Genomic DNA, 17383 nt, shown 5'->3' on the forward strand with positions numbered 1-17383 from the left:
ATAATTCAACCTATTTGATATAACGTTGGGTGATTTTATTTGTGGCAGACACCACAGTGGCACTCGTTCGGCACCCGTCAAGAAACTGCCAAGCTGAGCGGGCGGAGCCATATTGCCTGGGAACACCCATTGTTGTTACGACAGGTCCGCTGCCGTAAATCAGTTTTATGACAATGGTCCGTTAGTTAATACTATGGATTTTAGATAAGACAGAGGAGCTGTGTTTTTTTCTTTTGTCAATACCCACGTGTATATATATATATATATAGATATATAGTGTAGGCCTAATGCAGACTTAATTTCTATGTCCAATACAACAAGTGTGTACAGTCAAAACAACCCTCAGTGCCCTGTCTGTTAGCTAACGTTAACTGCTAATGCATGCTTATCTGATGGCAGGTTCCGTCAGTGGAGTTTGGATGGTGTGGGATAATGTTACCCATACCAAAATTACTGGTGCTCGAATTCAGTGATGTTACTGAATAGCTTTATATGTGAAACATTTCTGTAAATTATAACCATTAGTATGAATTGTACATTACAAATGTTTATTTTTTTTTAATTGTTCTTGGTGTGAAATCAGTCAGTTCAGAGACTACATTGTGTCTGTGCACATGATGCTCAAACGTATGAAAAGTTCACTAGCAGTTTGAATATATAATTTAAAAAGAAAAGTGAATTTTTCAGCCCAAAAACTACTAAAACATTATGAATTGCTAGTCATTTTTGTTGATGATACAATGCTTGCAGGACTGATGTCAATCAAAATGCATCTTTGCATGCTGAATGAATTCATTAAATCATGCAACCGTATAAAAAGGTTTTCCCATTTATAATTCTTTTTTAAATGCAAACAATTTGTCCACTTTCAGCTGTCACAAATGCAATAATACCCTCAAGTAAAGGACATATACCACCATTGGGAAACTTGTCAGAATACACATACGATTGACTGCACTGCTGAAAAAGTGCCGTGAAGGGTAGAAAAGCTGCGCTCCGTCAAAATGTAATAATGCCAAATTATCAGTTTTAGGTCCAGGTTCCAGCTACAACGTCATCTGGTTCCTGACTGCGGTCCGCCTATTAGAACTTAGCCATCGGGTGTCTCCACAAGGCGTTGCCCCAGGGGCTGTCGGACAGGGAGCCGTTGCCCCAGGGGCTGTCGGGCAGGGAGCCGTTGCCCCAGGGCCTGTCGGGCAGGGAGCTGTTGCCGCTTTCAACAACTTCCAGGTGGACAACTGATGTCTCAACATCGACTGCATTGGTTTCTAGTTGCACTGAAATAAAGACATTTGATTAATAAACAATTAAAATCTAAAAGAATCTGAGTGATGTTCAACATCTCTAGACTTTTACAGTGATTTCAGAATTCTGTGTTCATAGACTTAAATCAAACACTTGCTCTTAATCTTTGGCCCCAAAGATCTAAAAATGAATATGTTTTACTTCAACACAACATTAGCTACATATATTGAACTCTTACGGTGTCCGATGATAAATACAGAGCATCGGTATAACTTAAATCTTATGGTCAATGCAGTCTAGACATTTTGTTGGAATAAAGCATTAATGAAAACTTAACTACATGATGCCAAGAACCTGATGCCAAGAACACCAAGAACCTGAGCCGTACACAAACTAGCATTTTTCCAATAGTGTTAAGCAGAACCTGCTCACCTTTTTTATACTCTCGCAGAGACGAGGACACATGTGAATAGAGAAGTGTCAGGGCCTTCTTCATGGAGACGTCATTGGAAGGCAGATCTATAGTACAAAATAAATTTAGTTTCAAGAAGCTCAGGAAATCTCAAATATTCAAACAGTCACTTATATTCTTACCTCTCATTCTCCTCTGTAGCCCATCATTGCTGCTTTCAGCTGAGCCACCAACAGGCAAACAAGAGCCTATGGACACAGTAGTTAATCAAATGTTTTTGCTGTTTGCACATAAGACAAACTTGTCACTGCTAAATGGCATTTCAGGAATTAACATCACTAACTTTTTTTATACTCAACTACCAATTTCTTGAAAACAAGCTTCAAACGGAACAAATATAAATACCTTTGGTAAGCCAGACAGTCAGCGCAGTGATCAACAAGGCCCAAAAAGCTCCCATAGCTTCAGTCACCAACAGAACATGTTGCCTGTTCCACATGGCAGGTTAAATAACCACATTGTGCAAGTGTAACAGCTGTTGCTGATCAGCTCTAATTGGCTCTCTCTTCAGAGAGTCAGTGCTAGTTGAGATTCAGCCCTTTCCTGTGAAACATGTTATACAATCTACCAGATCATAAAACTCTGAGAATGTTGTATTTATGAATTGTATGACTGTTTTTTGATCTATGTTAAGGAGCAATCATAATTTTTAATACAATCTCACATTAGGTCCAAACACTGACAATGCTCCATAAATGGGGAAAATGGAAGAAGATTTCAAAGAAACCCTCCTTTTCAGACAACTATATGAAGGTTGTATTTGGGAGGATAACTACAAAAGATGAACAACTTCCAACCCAACACACACTCAAGATTTTTTACAAAAGGAAATGTTTCGGCAAAACAATTCATTCTGATTTACAGTACTTCAAATCTTGCACTTTTACTCTACTACATGTATTCAACTGCAATAGTTACTGGTTTCTTCTATGTCACATTAAAAAAAGACTGTCTACCGCCATCAGCCAGTCATTAGAACATATCCTCTGTGGACATGTGTAGCTAATTCCAAAGCAATCCACCTGATAGTTGTTGAGAGCCACAATGCCGCTAGCGTGGCTAAAGATATATGTGTTATCAACTTATAAAGTATGATGTGTTATTATAGATAGTATAACCCTGCACACCACGGAGGTGTTTGCCATTTTGTGGCTGATTAGATATACTCATGTTGAAGGAGAACAAAGCTATTCTGGGATTTATGTGAGGTCACCAACCTCCGTGTACTAATGTGTAGTGATGGTTGTATTGCTTGAGAAGCTTTGGGGCTTTCTTTCTGTTTGTGCTGAAAAGAAGATTTGAAGCTGCAGGCCTTTAAGGTCAGTAATCACAGTGACACCTGGGGATTTGCAAAACATATAACATCCAATCATAGTATAGTTGTCATAAAGTCATAGTGTATCATGTTGAAAAACATCATGGTATAGCACGTCTAAAAAAGTCATAGGGAAGTAATAGTATAGTATGACGGAATAAGTCATAGTTTATTCAACTTTTATTTCAGACTCTAGTCCATATAGCAACAAACACAAATACAACAACACTATATAAAATACAATACAATACAATACGAGGACACCAAGACACAGGTTCATTGCAGTTAAAAAAGTCACTCGTTGTTAAAAACATGCAGACATTTGTTCCAATGTTTCCAGAAACAAGAAGAATACCTTGTATCACTCTGGGTTGGCTCAGTTAAGGCTTTTATAATTACATTTAGTCATTTAATCGACATTTAAATTTGTAGATAAAATTCCTCAACACAGCATGGAAGGTGGGAACATTACAAGAAAAAAACTATTTTGACTTGGTAAATATATTGAAACCAATACACTTTTGAGGAATACCAGGGGATTGACTGAAAAGGAAGAATGAATCAAGGTAAGGACAGAGGGGTAAAGGTGAGAGTTTTACTTCTGCAGAGCTTACAAACCTGCTGTTATGCTCACAAAATCAAATACGACTGAACAGTCTTCCAGTCGTCTATACAATCATACACAAGCAAATTCACTATCTGTTGTACACCAGAATGTCATTACAGTTACATTGAAGTTGAAACTTCCCTGTAGTACTTCAAACCCTTGACTAACTGATCATAGAAGCTCTGTCGATGAGTGAGGACATGGAAAAGTATTGCACTCTGCACAAATGCATCTTTTTCCCACATGTATCGCGTATCTTCACGATATGCGATAAATGTGAGCTAAATATTCAAAATATATATCAGCTAGACCAGGGGTGGCCAACCAGTCAGAGACCAAGAGCCACATTTTTTACTGTGTTACCGCAAAGAGCCACATCATACACATGGGCACACATGAACATCACCCTATCCCTTCCTCACACACACACATACCTTTGCTCAGCCAGATTTATTGTAAATGTCACACACCAATATGATAATGACAGAAATTGACTCCTAAGACCACAGGCCAGTCATTTTCAACAATGAACATTGTGTGCACTGTCTCACACAGACAAACTCTCAGTTCAACCAAGTCCACAAACAAAAATATAATAATTTACAATAGTGTTTTTCTTTTACTATGCATGTTACTTAGTGGGACTTCTGGCATTCCTTGCCTTGAACAATCCTCTTCAAATCTGGCTTGTATTCCGTTGTTGCCACTCGAAGCAATTCTTTCACATGGGTGTCAGTCAGAACAGATCGATGCTTTGATTTCACGTGTTTCAGGGTAGAAAACACAGACTCGCAGACGTATGTTGACCCAAACATTGACAGTATCTTAAGCGCAGCCCGTTTGACATTGGGGTATTTTTTCATTGGCACACTTTTCCAGAACTCAATGGTCCCTTCCCTTAAAGCAGGTTTGAGTTGGTCCTCCTCACAAAGATCGATCATCTCCAACTCAGCCGCATCCTCATCTGTGACTAGCGGGGCTTTCAAACAGTCCGTCTCGGCGTTAAATGGGTCGACGAGGAACGTAATCTGTGGCCGCACATGCGCGTTTGACGAAAATACCGTATTTAACTCAAGCGAAGCGAACACGAACATTAAAAAAACACAAATACAAACTTCGATATGAACGTAAGAGCCGCATGAAACCGGGCAAAGAGCCGCATGCGGCTCGGGAGCCGCGGGTTGGCCACCCCTGAGCTAGACAATTGTAACGGATATATTTGGTCACATTCGGCCGACATACAGGCTTGCTAGACTGCAACTCTCCAGAAGATGGCGGTAGTACAACAACAATGGTACGTGCGTCGATCGAGGAAGAGAACGAAGAAGAAGAAAAACTCGAAGAAGGAAAGGTAGAAACAAAGAAGAAGAAGCATAGCTCTGTCGCAAACATAAACAAGCGGCAAAAGCAACTTTGTCTTTTCAAATATGTCGATTGTCTTTGTGCCAAAGAGACTGCGAGGAAAGGCGAAAATTAACCAAGAAACAATACAGAGGGTAAGACACCAGTAAATAATATTTAACGAAGCAGTTAACTAGCTATTAGCCTATTCTCCCGTACATTAAACTATGATGGGAGCTTGGGTAGTTAGCCGCTAGCTGGTGTTGGTTACTTCACTTGTTTATCCGTCATTCTATCTTTGTTTACACTCAGTTTGGCCTCGTGCATGCTGAACACCAGCATCCATTTAGGGCTGTTCTTTGTGGGTATATTTGTCGTTGCACTCAGTGACTGGAGGTAGCTAACACTTGTTAAAATTAACACATTAGCTAAGGATATTAGTCAAATCGGTTGCTCTTTCCTTGTCTGTCCCAGTTGCTGGATGAAAACGACCAGTTAATTCGATGCATCGCTGAATACCAGCAGAAAGGGCGAGCAGCGGAGTGTGTGCAGTAAGTCAAAACAACCCTCAGTGTCTGTTACCAATGCAGCTAACTGCTAAAGCATTCTTATGTAATGAACATCCAGTGGTCTGCACCCTGTTGTGAGTTGTATTGTGCAACGTTATCTATGCGGATACGCGTCTCTTTTCTAATCATTACTTTCAGCTGCTGTTTTTCTTTTTTCTCCCCAACAGATATCAACAGATTCTGCACCGCAACATCGTCTATTTGGCAACCATAGCTGATGCCAGCAGCATGCCTCCCTCCACACATGTGAGGACAAACTGCACAATTCACGAATAAGTACTGCAGTAATAACAGAATTGGTTTTGTTCCGTTGATTGATTTGCTTATTTCTACTATGATGTTGTTTCTGTTTCCAGCCTACATCTAATGAAAGCTCAGCTTCAACACCAACTGTGAATGGGCCGCGTGCGACATGATGATGGGGAGGATTTTACGTCACACAAAATATATTTATCATAACTATTATTGTTTTCCCAATAATGTTACCCATACCAGGATTACTGGTGCTCAAATTCACTAAAGTTACTGAATATCTTTATATGTGGAAAATTTCTGTAAATTCTAAATATAACTTTTAGTATGAATTGTACATTAAAAATGTTTTCTATTGTTCAAAGTTGTTCTTGGTGTCAGTTTGTGAAATCAGTCAGTTCGGAGATCATTGTGTCTGTTCACATGATGCTCAAACATATGAAAAGTTCACTATCAGTTTGAATATACACTCACCGGCCACTTTATTAGGCACACCTGTTCACCAACACTGGACAACAGATTGGAAAAAATGTTGCCTGGTCTGATGAGTCTCGATTTCAGCTGAGACATTCAGATGGAAGGGTCAGAATTTGGCGTAAACGTGAAAGCATGGATCCATCCTGCCTTGTATCAACGGTTCAGACTGCTGGTGGTGGTATAATGGTGTGGGGGATATTTCTTTGGCACACTATGGGCTCCTTAGTACCAATCGAGCATTGTTTAAACGCCACGGCCTACCTGAGTATTGTTGCTGACCATGTCCATCCCTTTATGACCACAGTGTACCCATCTTCTGATGGCTACTTCCAGCAGGATAATGCACCGTGTCACAACGCTCAAATCATCTCAAACTGGTTTCTTGAACATGACAATGAGTTCACTGTACTGCAATGGCCTCCACAGTCACCACATCTCTATCCAATGGAGCACCTTTGGGATGTGGTGGAACGGGAGATTCGCATCACGGATGTGCAGCAACTGCGTGATGCTATCGTGTCAATATGGAGCAAAATGTGTGAGGAATGTTTCCAACACCTTGTTGAATCTATGCTACGAAGAATTAAGGCAGTTCTGAAGGCAAAAGGGGTCCAAGCCGGTACTAGTAAGACGTAATAAAGTGGCCGGTGAGTGTATAATTCAGAGAGAAAAGTGAATTTGTTTTCAGCCAAAGAACTACGAAAACAGCATTTTGAATTGCTAGTCATTTTTATTCATTTTTTGCATTGCTGGTACACTTGGAAAGAGTCAGTTGCCAGCTCAAGAGAACAATAAGCAACATAAGCCAAGCAGTCCCCCTTCATATCTTCTATCAGGGCAACATATTTTTATTATTTTTTATTTTATTTTGTAGAAGCCACTAGTAAACCATTTGACACAGCCGAGAAGCTAACAGTTACAGTCCAAGGTCTGTAATGATGTCTTTAAAAAAGGCTGCAACAGTTAGAGGGAGAACACAGACAGAAAGCAACAAACCCTATATCTTGATTGTGCAAAGCACATTAACTATAAAAAGATATATATTTATATGTATATACAGCAAACAATTCTCTGTAAACATGTTAAGTATGTTAGTTTTCTGAAAACATGGTGTCATTTCATAAATACAGGCAACATTGGCATCCGCAAACATCACAAAAAGATAACATTCTGGGCTTTTAAATACAGCCCATTGCCATAGAAACCGAAGAAACAAGGGCTCGAAAACACCCTCATCACACAATGTTGTAGTGTTTAGCATGGCATATTTGGTAACCTTTAGATGGTGGAGTTCAACTCTGTAGGAAAAGAATGTGCTTTTTCACATATTGGGAGGTGGAAAATAATGTGTTATGTAATATGCCTACTAGAATACTAACATACAGTAATGGTATAACATGTAAGAAAATACAAAAATAAGATTAATACTGTCAATAAATGTACAAGAAAAATATTGTATTATTAAGCAGAAGAAAAAGTTAGGTTTACGGGAGTTAGTGTCAATCTGGAGCAAACAACTGCCAATCAGAGGAAGAAACGATTGCGCTTCTGGAAGTGAAGATGTTCCCGAAAGCTTTCATTCAATAGCGTGTGAAACTTCACCGTTTATCGATAATCTCACACCACCTCTCATCTCCTCAGCACCATTCATCTTCTGAACAATGCTTTGGTTGGGAATATTCTGCAAGTGCTATCGATACCAACATGGCACATAGTTACTGCTATAATTCTTAACTCTGGTCAGTTGTTGAAAAAGTAGTGTATTTCTCTCAAATTACACCTCTGCAGTGACTTACTATATTTATGCTGAGCCTGCTCAAAGCCTCTTAATAAAAAGAACTAAATATTTATATTTCAACTTCAGTATTTTACAAGCTATGAAACAGTAGATGGTAGCTGTATTCTGAGTCATCTTGGGTGAGATTTGGCAGTCACAGCTATGTCGACACAGTATATTTATTATGGGCAAAATGAGAGCATTTCAAGCCCCTGCACCCTTTGTAATCGGCTCACTTGCACACATGTTCAGCTGCAGAAGCGAGTGGGTGACGGCCGAGCACGTCTCCAGCTCTCGTCTGAGGAGACGTCAGCTCGACAGACCGAGAGACGACCACTAGACTAACTGCTGCCGGCATGACGCAAGCACTTGTCGTAGTTAAAACATGGCAGTTCGAAAAAACTTCAAAATACGTCTCCTTTTCAAATGGGGATGTTTGACATGGAAAAATATAGATACAAAAATGTTGAGCCAGTGTGTATACTTAACTTTGCCTTTTAAGGCTTTGAAATCTTCCAATTCAGTGGGCGTGGACTGTAATGGCGGCAGCTTGGCCCACTCAGTGGCTGATCTAACAGAGCTACAGGCCCTCGGTGGCACTTCACTGCAGACTCGTTAGACATTAGACTGATCAGTACTGATGAAGGTAGGAGGGCCTGTGCTCATGTTTGAGGGGGAAAGATTTAAAGCCCTTGGTCATGGGTTTGTGTTGCTGCTGCTGCTGTTGTTGTTGTTGTTGTTGTTGTTGTTGTTGTTGTTGCTGGGTGAAGGGAAAACCAGAGGAGATGCCGGCGGAGGGGGAGCAGTCGCTGGCAGTGGACCACACAGGAGACTGCAGCATCTGCATGGAGTCGCTCCACTGGGAGGAAGGAGGGATGTTCATCTGGTACAAGGAAGAGCTGGGATTGGGCATGGTGTTGTTATGGGTCGAGTGCTGCCATGGCGCTTTGGGAGGCCAGGTTTTAGTCTTGCTGTCCTGTTGAACACAGCACATGGCAATCAGCAGAGTCAAAAAGGTCCATTACTAATCAAAAAGTCACAACAAGATCTTATCGACCCTTTTAAGTTGGGCCAAAAAACGATGAATGAAACTATTTCTGATGTTTCCTTGACAGCAAAAAAAAAAGCAAATATATAATCGTGTTTTCCCCACGAGTAGTTTGCATAGTAACACTGGTGCTCTCCATAGTGAAGGGGGGGGGGGCTCATACTTTACCTGGTTATCATCAGCCATGTGATGGAGAGGTGGTGAGGGCAGGGTGCACACCTCCGGCTCACCACAGCTGTGTTTTCTAAGAACAGAGAAGTTGAACCTTATTATCACTCACATACCGTACCGCTAGGAGTATTTCTCACACACTCAAGCCTGCGCATCATCTTCTATGTTACGGTCAACAAGAGTGCAGTAAAAAAAGGTGAGTGTGGAATATCAACCAAAGAAAATACAGTTAATCACATTGTATGATCATTATCAGTGCAGGTTGAACGTTGTTGAAAGCTGGCTGAATGATAATGACGAGACAAATCTAAGCCGGGGGGATGAGTTAGAGACTTACCTCCTTTGTTTAACTGCCGCTACAAGATCCGGACCAGAAAACATGGAGAACAGACTGTCACCATTGGCTGAAGACGTCTCATCGCTAGAGCTGGCCGAGTCCCCCTGATTGGCTGACCAGCTGCTGTTTACGGCCTCTCTGAGGACACAACCAGACGAGGTGTTAGCCCCGTTACGTTTATACTCTCAGCAATGTGGTATTTGAAGGCATATCACGGGTTCAGATGCATTTGTTGATGATGTCTTAACACCTTGATGACACAATTAAAGTCAAATCTGTAATGTATAAAACTGTAAATGTTACCCTCCTTTGCATGTTGGCGATTTGTCGGGTTAAAAGACATTGATTACATAAATTGTTGATTCAGTGGCATTTGATGACTACATATCCACATATTAGGTTCTACAGCATCTCTTGGTCCTATTTAATGGCAAGCACTGTATTAAATTGGTTAAAAAGCTAAATAATTTTCATAACTACGACACTATTGCACAGGGTTAATAAGTATGATGGCACTGCAGTAATGGCTCCCTGATTGCATCTTCCTACTTCCTGAGATTCATATCTAAGCAGGACGGTGTTGTCTCACATATTAACGTGGTATATGCCTCACATATTGATGACGTCTGCCACATCAATAATTGAATCAGGACATTGCTCCGACACTTTAGTGCACTTGATGAAACTACGCTTTAAATAACCCTCCTACAGTTCAGCAACATACTGCTGCCCAAAACACATGGTGAAACATGGCAGAGGTGTGTGTCTCCGTGCGCTTGTTCATCAGATTTTGATGTCAGATTAGGAAAGGCAAGATACACACATACTGTCTGAAGCCATTTGGGCATCTGGGTACAGCGTGCAGGAGGCTGGACATGACACTGCGGTATTTTGGTCGTCAGCAACTAAAGATATTGGCGTTCAATGAATCGGTCGAACGATTTCGGTGCCAGTCCTTACCGACAGAAGTTCCCGAATCTCGTCGGCGGTCCAGTTAAGACATTTTTTATTGCCGTCTTTGTGTAAATTACGTTTCCCGTCAGTTTGACTACAAAAGGTCTGTTTTTTTTTTTTGCCCTGTACAGAATTGAATCAGTGATAAGGGAAACCTGGTGTACAGATACCTACCCCTCACTGTAGTACTCGGGGTGGGACCAGGTCCTGTGTTGCTCTTCAGGCATTGGCCAGTTGCTGCGCGTGTTGCTGGGCCGACGGATGTGCTGCACCTGCCGTTTCTGCTGCATGGCCTGGCTGACGCCGGCAACATAACGGGCAAACTCCGGGTCAGAGCCAACTGCGTATATGGAAAGGATAAACACAGCTATGAGTTTCTGACACCCTCAGCTTTTCTCTTTCGCTCCCTGGAGCTCATTCCGTTTAGCCAGACTGTCTACCGTAGCAGAAAAATCACAATGGCCGTAAGTCAACTCTGCACAATAGGCCTCGACTGCAATCAAAAGAGTCTGCTGCACTGTAAAAATAGCAACGGACACAGGCTAAGTTCAGCATTAATTGCCAACTTGTAGTGGAAAACAGCTGCTCACACTATCTGACCAACATTGATCGTGTTACTCAGATCAGGGTCCAACGTCTGAAATCTGCTTGAATGGTTACAAGATAGTTTATAAATAGAATCAAACGCATTATTTCTCTTTACACTGATTTGCAACACAACATGACACCTGTGTTGAATCGTGATATTTAACATACTGTTTACAAGATATCTGCCATACTTAATGTGCTGAATGAAGCCAAATAAACAAATCTTATTTCTATAGGGTCCGGACTTGACAAACTTGTGAACATCCTGATTATTTCTTCACAATTTGCTCTCTCAACACCACTTCAAAGTGCTTTAGCTGTAGAATAAGCAGGAACCTTATGTATCCCGCCATTACACTGCTTTCCTTTAATATAATGATGTTGTGATGATAGTGCTCGGCTATGGTTAAGTTTTCAGCACCTTTCACTGAAAAATACACATTTGTTGAAAAGCAACATATTGATTTAAAGATTTAATCCTCCTACACTTAAGAGTCATGTCTGATTATTGTCTCATATGTATTTATTGATCCCACAGTCAAAATAAACAAATACATTCCCTGATTTTGGGCTGGAAAAAGAACACTTCGTGGGCATATAAAAAGGGAGGTGGATCTCACCTGCTGGGTCAAAGGGCAGCGTGTCTCCCAGGACTCCAAACACTCCTTCACTCTGGTCCCTGTTGGGCCAAGTGTTGTTGCGGGGCCCCTGTGGCTTCTGACCCAGCATCTCTGACATGACACTGTCCATGTAGGTGCTGACTAGGCCCAGACTGTACAGATCTGAGCTCAGATCTGGCAGTCCAGGAGAGCCCCACTGCCCGATTGGACCCAGGGGTGACAGCCCTGCTGGGGGGCCTTGCGGTGGAGGCGGTTGCCCAGAGGTGACGAGCCACTTGCTTGCCACTCTTTGCTGTGACAAGACCTGGGGTGGGGTCTGCTGAGGGGGAAGCTGAGGAGGAGGTGGCTGCTGCTGACTGATGGGCTGCAGGAGGTGCTGGTAGTACTGCAGGGCCTGGGGGGAGGGCTGTTGAGGTGGAGGAGGGGGCTGCTGCTGCTGCTGTTGTTGCTGTGGAGGAGGTGGCTGTGGTTGTGGCTGAGGCTGCTGTTTCTGCACTGATGGTGGAGGCTGGGGCTGAGGCTGAGGCTGTAGGGCACCGTGAGAGATAGATTGGGAAGCTAGCGGAGGTCCACTCGGCGGCTTCAGCTCAGCGGGGTTTGCAGACGCCACAGAGTTCCTCCTTTTGACCAGGGGCGAAGCCTGCTGGGATTTCCCCATGTTGAATCCTGAGAGAAAGTCGATGACGTCCTGCATCTCTTGATCCGTTGGCAGGTTCATCCCCTGGTCGTCGGACACAAAACCGTTGGCCAGCAGGCTTTGCTGGGAAGAGTCAGGGGTGCAGGACAGGCTGCTCATCTGCAGGATGCTCCGTAGCCTCCCGTCACTGTGGCCCATGTTCTTGGTCTTATCCTCTGAGCTACTGATGGTCAGCATGCTGCGAGACGGGGTGCTAGGGATAGAGTAGCTGCCCCCGCTATTAGAGCTGGATGAGGCCTTCTTCGTGAACTTGGAAGTCAGCTTGGATATTGTTTTGGGCAATCCACTGGAGGTCTTGGAGCCGGTGCCTGGAGGCAGGTCTGCCTGGCCGCCATAATCCGGGCTCTCCCGCTGCAGCTGCATTTGAATAGTGGGCAAGGGTTGCTCTCTTTTGGAGGGAAGAGAAAGACAAGTACTTCATTATTTAGTATTAAAAGCACTACAGCAATCTGAAAAATGATAACCGGGCACCAGGGTTCCTTTTAACCAAGAGGGAAATCCCCTTAAATCTAAAACAGACAGTATACACATCACCTGTCCGTACTATCTGTTGAGATTTACCACTTCACCTGTACAGAAAACAACATGGTAAAGCTACCTGTTGGTAAATTAAGGGGTTATTCATAATTACAGTATCTAACGTTCACTCACTTTCTCTCCTTCCACCTGTTGATGTCAAACACTGCAGTGTAGAGCACGTCGACGAGACCAAGTGTCTTCTCCGGATCCAAGCTCCGCTGGAGCAAGGACATCGTGGCTGGGTCCTCCTTCAGACACCTGAACATGTACACACACACACACACACACACACACACACAACATGATGAGACAGGAACCGCAAAGCCACACTAGGTCTTGCATACAAAAGCCCAGGTGCATTTGCTAAAAAGAGTAATACTTGACATTCATAAACAAGAAAAGAAGAGCCAAAATAATCCGAAAAGCAACTCCTTCAGTTTACAGACAGGTTTAGTGGATTTATCGTGGCCCACTGAACCAAGAAGTTTACACTCCTGTTGCAGCTGGAAGACAGTCTTGAGCACCGACTGTAAAAATTCAGCGCATATGGCACAATGCTCCCACGACGCAAAACATTTCTGTTTTAGGATGTGATGATGCCTGAGTACCTCGGCTTAATAACATACCACTGAAGTAGGGTTAATGCAAATGTGTTAACACTATATTAAAAAAAGGTGTGTACTCAGTATATTAAATCCAGCGTATTAACCAGATTCTCCATTCCTCTTCATGGTGTTGAGAACGTTAGATCTTGGCAGTGTCTGCTCTATCTCACCTCCCATATCTGTCTGCATGCATACGTTTTACATATGTAACTTGTCTATCTGGTGATGCAACTGCGCCTGCATAACAATACAATTTGTGTTCGCACGTTTCCCATTTCCCATTAGGAATTAACTGTGATTATTTGGAAGAAAGGTCCACACAAAGACGTTTCACAGTAAGCGTTTTGATGAACTTACCATGTAGAGGGAACCTGCACCACCACTTTGGAACCCTCAAGAGTGATCTGGGGAGCATAGGCCTCCTTGTTCTCAATCTGAGCAGTATCAACAACCACCTGTTGGTACACACAAACACACCGGCATCAGCATCTCCTGACAGAAAAGCTTTATTCACCGGCATCTACATCCGTATTGTGAATCCTGCTTGTGCAAGCGATCTGCGAACGTTTGTAGCACACCATCTGCTGACTAAAACAATTGGGAGGATTATCAATTTTCAATCAAGTGGAGAGAAACGGTCTTTAGTCAGTCAGTAACAACAACCAGGCCTTCCTGTGTGCTGCGAGTCAAATGTATTTGAAAGTTCTTTGAAAGTGGCCGTGACTCCTCGAGACCCACTCAGCTGGGTCACAAAGAGGAAGGGATGACGGGTGGAGTCCATTTCCTGTATTGCAGGAAGTTACCCTATTGTTGTGAAAAAAGCAGGTGTATCCTCGGAAACCCCGGGCTTCCCAAGTGAGAGAGCCACGCATACACACAAACGGACCTTCAGCCATGCCAAAAAACAAAACGACGAGGTCACTGGGGGCCGGAGGGAGGAGGAAACATGCAGAAAAACAGAGGAGGTCAACAACTGCGCTTGACTCGATGACTAGTAGGAAAAAACGGGAGTCGCTAGTGAAAAATGTTGCCAGAAACAACAGCAGACAGATATGGCGAGTATTACTGTGAATGTAAAATAAAGAAAACAGGGAGGAATGACTAAAGTGAGTATGTGTTTGGAAGGATTTTAAAAAGTGTGGGGAAGACACTTAAGCCCCTTTCACAGAAAAGAAGACTTGCCATGAAGCCGGCTTTGCTTTTTCACACTGAACAGCATGACGTTCATCACAACGGCCTCTAGCGTGACAAATAACATAAACGTTGGCACCAACTTGCACCCTAAACAATAACGGTGGGTGAACTGCGTTGAGGTGCTTCTGCTCCCCGTTGCCTCGCCCGATTTGTTGCCATTCCCAGTTGATGAAGGTAAGCTGCTAGCTCATCAAAACGCCACACACGTTACACCGCTGCCGGCTGTCCCTTTCACACCGTCGGCTCGGCTCTGTACTATACTGTAGGCGCTGCCGGCTCAGTGGCGGAACAACTCGGTCCCCCTATTCCACCTCTGTGCCTTTTCCTACAGAACGGCAAGGAGGAATAACGGCGCAACAGTCCGGCTTGAACAGGCTGCGAAAGGGGCTTATGTGTGTGTGCGAGTGTCCATTCACGCTGCTGTGTGATCTATTTTGGGTTTGGTGGCTATAGCATCAGATAAGGAGCTAATGCAAAGCACTCATCCATCATCCGGGGACTGTTTTACAGCTAGCACAGGGCTGGCAGGGCTGGATGGGGACACTCCCTCAGCCTGACACAAAAAACAGGGCAGACCACACAGAGGAAATAAATACCGGAGCATGAACACACCGGCGTTACTCTGTGGAGAGTCCCGCTACCGACCCTCCCTCCCCGTGATTCTCCTTTTCAACAGGAGGGGGGAGGATTCTGTTTGCAAACCCCACCCAGGCGATCCCATCCTTCACCCAGATGCTGCTGGAATGTTTCTTCCCTTTTGTGTGTCTCTCTGGTGTTTGTTTACACCTCGCTGCTGCCTCAAAGCAAGCAGACGGATCTCCTCATCTCCATTACAAATCTGACAAACAATGGGATGCAAGTTGCCAAAACCCACAGACGCACAAAAGGAGAGGACTCGGTAACTCAAGCAGAAGTGTCAGTGAAGTACAACGGGCCTGTTGACGCCAGCATGTCAACTCCTTTCCGCCGCTCTGTAGTATCAACTACACTGTGGTGACGGATGTTAACGAGAGCAAAATACTGAAGGAGGATCCAATAGAGATCTTTCAACACAACCGGGTATCTCAGCATGCCTTACACAAACACAAAACTAGTGTTTGTAGCTTACGTCAGCGTCACGCTCACTTGAAGTTGTTCTGGTTAAGAGCATTGGTCAAATGCTTAAAATGTCATTCAAAAAAATCATCCATTTATAAAGGTGTTATGATCTATTTAATATAAATTAATTTCTATGTGAACAGATCACAGGTTTTATCTCCCGACGGTCCAGATTCTCAGGAATAATTAAAGAATCCAGCGTTACTGTAGCGACCCCGGCTTTTCACATCTCCACTCACCAGACCAGCCTGGGCAAACAGCAGCTGGACAGCTGTCTTGCAGGCTCCTCTCCAACTGGATGGGCAGACTTGGTTGAGGACCTCAGTGACGGGAGAGTCATCCCTGGGGGTCACTCCGTTCTGGCCTAGCGCCTCCTTAATGAGCTGCAGCATCGTGTGCTGAGGAGACAAAACACACCATCAACTATGCAGTACGCCTTCACCGTCTAATGATGCTACACTACAGATGCTACTAAAAAAAAGACGACGAGAGCTTTTTTTTTTTTTTTGCTTAAATCACAGGGGTGACTTTGATAGCAGAGCAGAGTCATGGTGGACACTTGACTCGTTTTTTTTTTTTTAACCAACAGGGGAACCTCAACTTTTTGGGAGAACACTAGGTGAGTATCCAATAGAAATAGTATGAAGCTGGCCGGTTGAGTAAAGGACCATACCGTTTTTAGTTTGAGGTTTTCAGCCGCTGACTCGTTGAAGGACACTCCTTTGAGGAAGTGTGAGCCGATCTGCACAGGGATGGTGGGCAGCTCGCACTGGATGGGCTGAGAGGTGGTCTGCATCCTGCCCGCCTGCTGGGCCTCCGCATCACTGCAGCAGCTCTACACACACACACACACACACACACACACACACACACACACACACGATGGAGAAACACAATGAAAGAACAATTGTTGCTCTTTTGACATATAATCAAGGAAAAAATAGTTTCCTTACTACCAACATTTTCTATAGCGCGAATATATACGATGTTTAAGAATCAATAAACGTTACGTCTAATTGCATCAGTTAAGAGTATCCCTCCCTATTTATTATTCCTTCAAGGTGTTTACTGATTCTTTGAGAGTGAACCCACCTGTAAGGCCGCCTCCACAGCTTTGGGGTTAAGATGAAAGCCGGCCTTCAGTGCATACTCACTATGGCCCAGGCTCTCCAGTGCTGCTTTGTAGGCCTGGAGATGGAGAGAAAACATGACCGGATATCAGTCCAACTTTGATTTCAATGGGATTGATGATGAGTGATGTTACAATGTTACTGCACTTTTGATTGATTAATCCACATAGTTTCACCCTGTTTATGAAAATAAAAAGTATACTTTTACCTGATACTTAAAGAAAAGCATAAGTGAATGTCTATTTGATTCTTAAAACATGTGTCAAACCACTGGAATAACAGTGACTGCAGTTCCCTGCCCTGCTCTTTGGGCTGATACTGTACCTGTAAAGCATGGTCAATCTTCATGTTGAGCTCCTTCAGCTGG

At 43.3% G+C, this 17383-nt stretch overlaps 2 protein-coding genes across 3 annotated transcripts in view; one reads left to right on the top strand and one right to left on the bottom strand.

The window, feature by feature from the left end:
* Positions 1–4966: 4966 nt before the first annotated feature.
* ss18l2 (ss18, like 2) lies at positions 4967–6168 on the top strand. Its single transcript, XM_079165191.1, has 4 exons — positions 4967–5135; positions 5455–5531; positions 5717–5795; positions 5906–6168. The coding sequence occupies exons 1-4, from the start codon at positions 5067–5069 to the stop codon at positions 5963–5965; spliced, it is 285 nt and encodes a 94-aa protein (XP_079021317.1). The 5' UTR covers positions 4967–5066; the 3' UTR covers positions 5966–6168.
* Positions 6169–7002: 834 nt separating this feature from the next.
* The window catches only part of garre1 (granule associated Rac and RHOG effector 1), a 29055-nt gene continuing 18674 nt past the window's right edge, over positions 7003–17383 (bottom strand). For both annotated transcript variants that reach the window (XM_079162360.1, XM_079162359.1), the window contains exons 4-14: positions 17341–17383; positions 16979–17074; positions 16560–16721; positions 16126–16284; positions 13952–14049; positions 13122–13247; positions 11774–12858; positions 10740–10905; positions 9612–9749; positions 9272–9347; positions 7003–9031 (exon numbers count right to left, since the gene is read on the bottom strand). The exon at positions 17341–17383 is cut by the window's right edge and continues 98 nt beyond it. In XM_079162360.1, the coding sequence (XP_079018486.1) occupies positions 8687–9031; positions 9272–9347; positions 9612–9749; positions 10740–10905; positions 11774–12858; positions 13122–13247; positions 13952–14049; positions 16126–16284; positions 16560–16721; positions 16979–17074; positions 17341–17383 (2494 nt within the window). In that variant the 3' untranslated portion in view covers positions 7003–8686. The remainder of the gene's footprint in view (positions 9032–9271; positions 9348–9611; positions 9750–10739; positions 10906–11773; positions 12859–13121; positions 13248–13951; positions 14050–16125; positions 16285–16559; positions 16722–16978; positions 17075–17340) is intronic.

Source organism: Pholis gunnellus (genome assembly GCF_910591455.1).
Source record: "Pholis gunnellus genome assembly, chromosome: 1".
In the NCBI taxonomy this organism is placed as follows: Eukaryota; Metazoa; Chordata; class Actinopteri; order Perciformes; family Pholidae; genus Pholis; species Pholis gunnellus.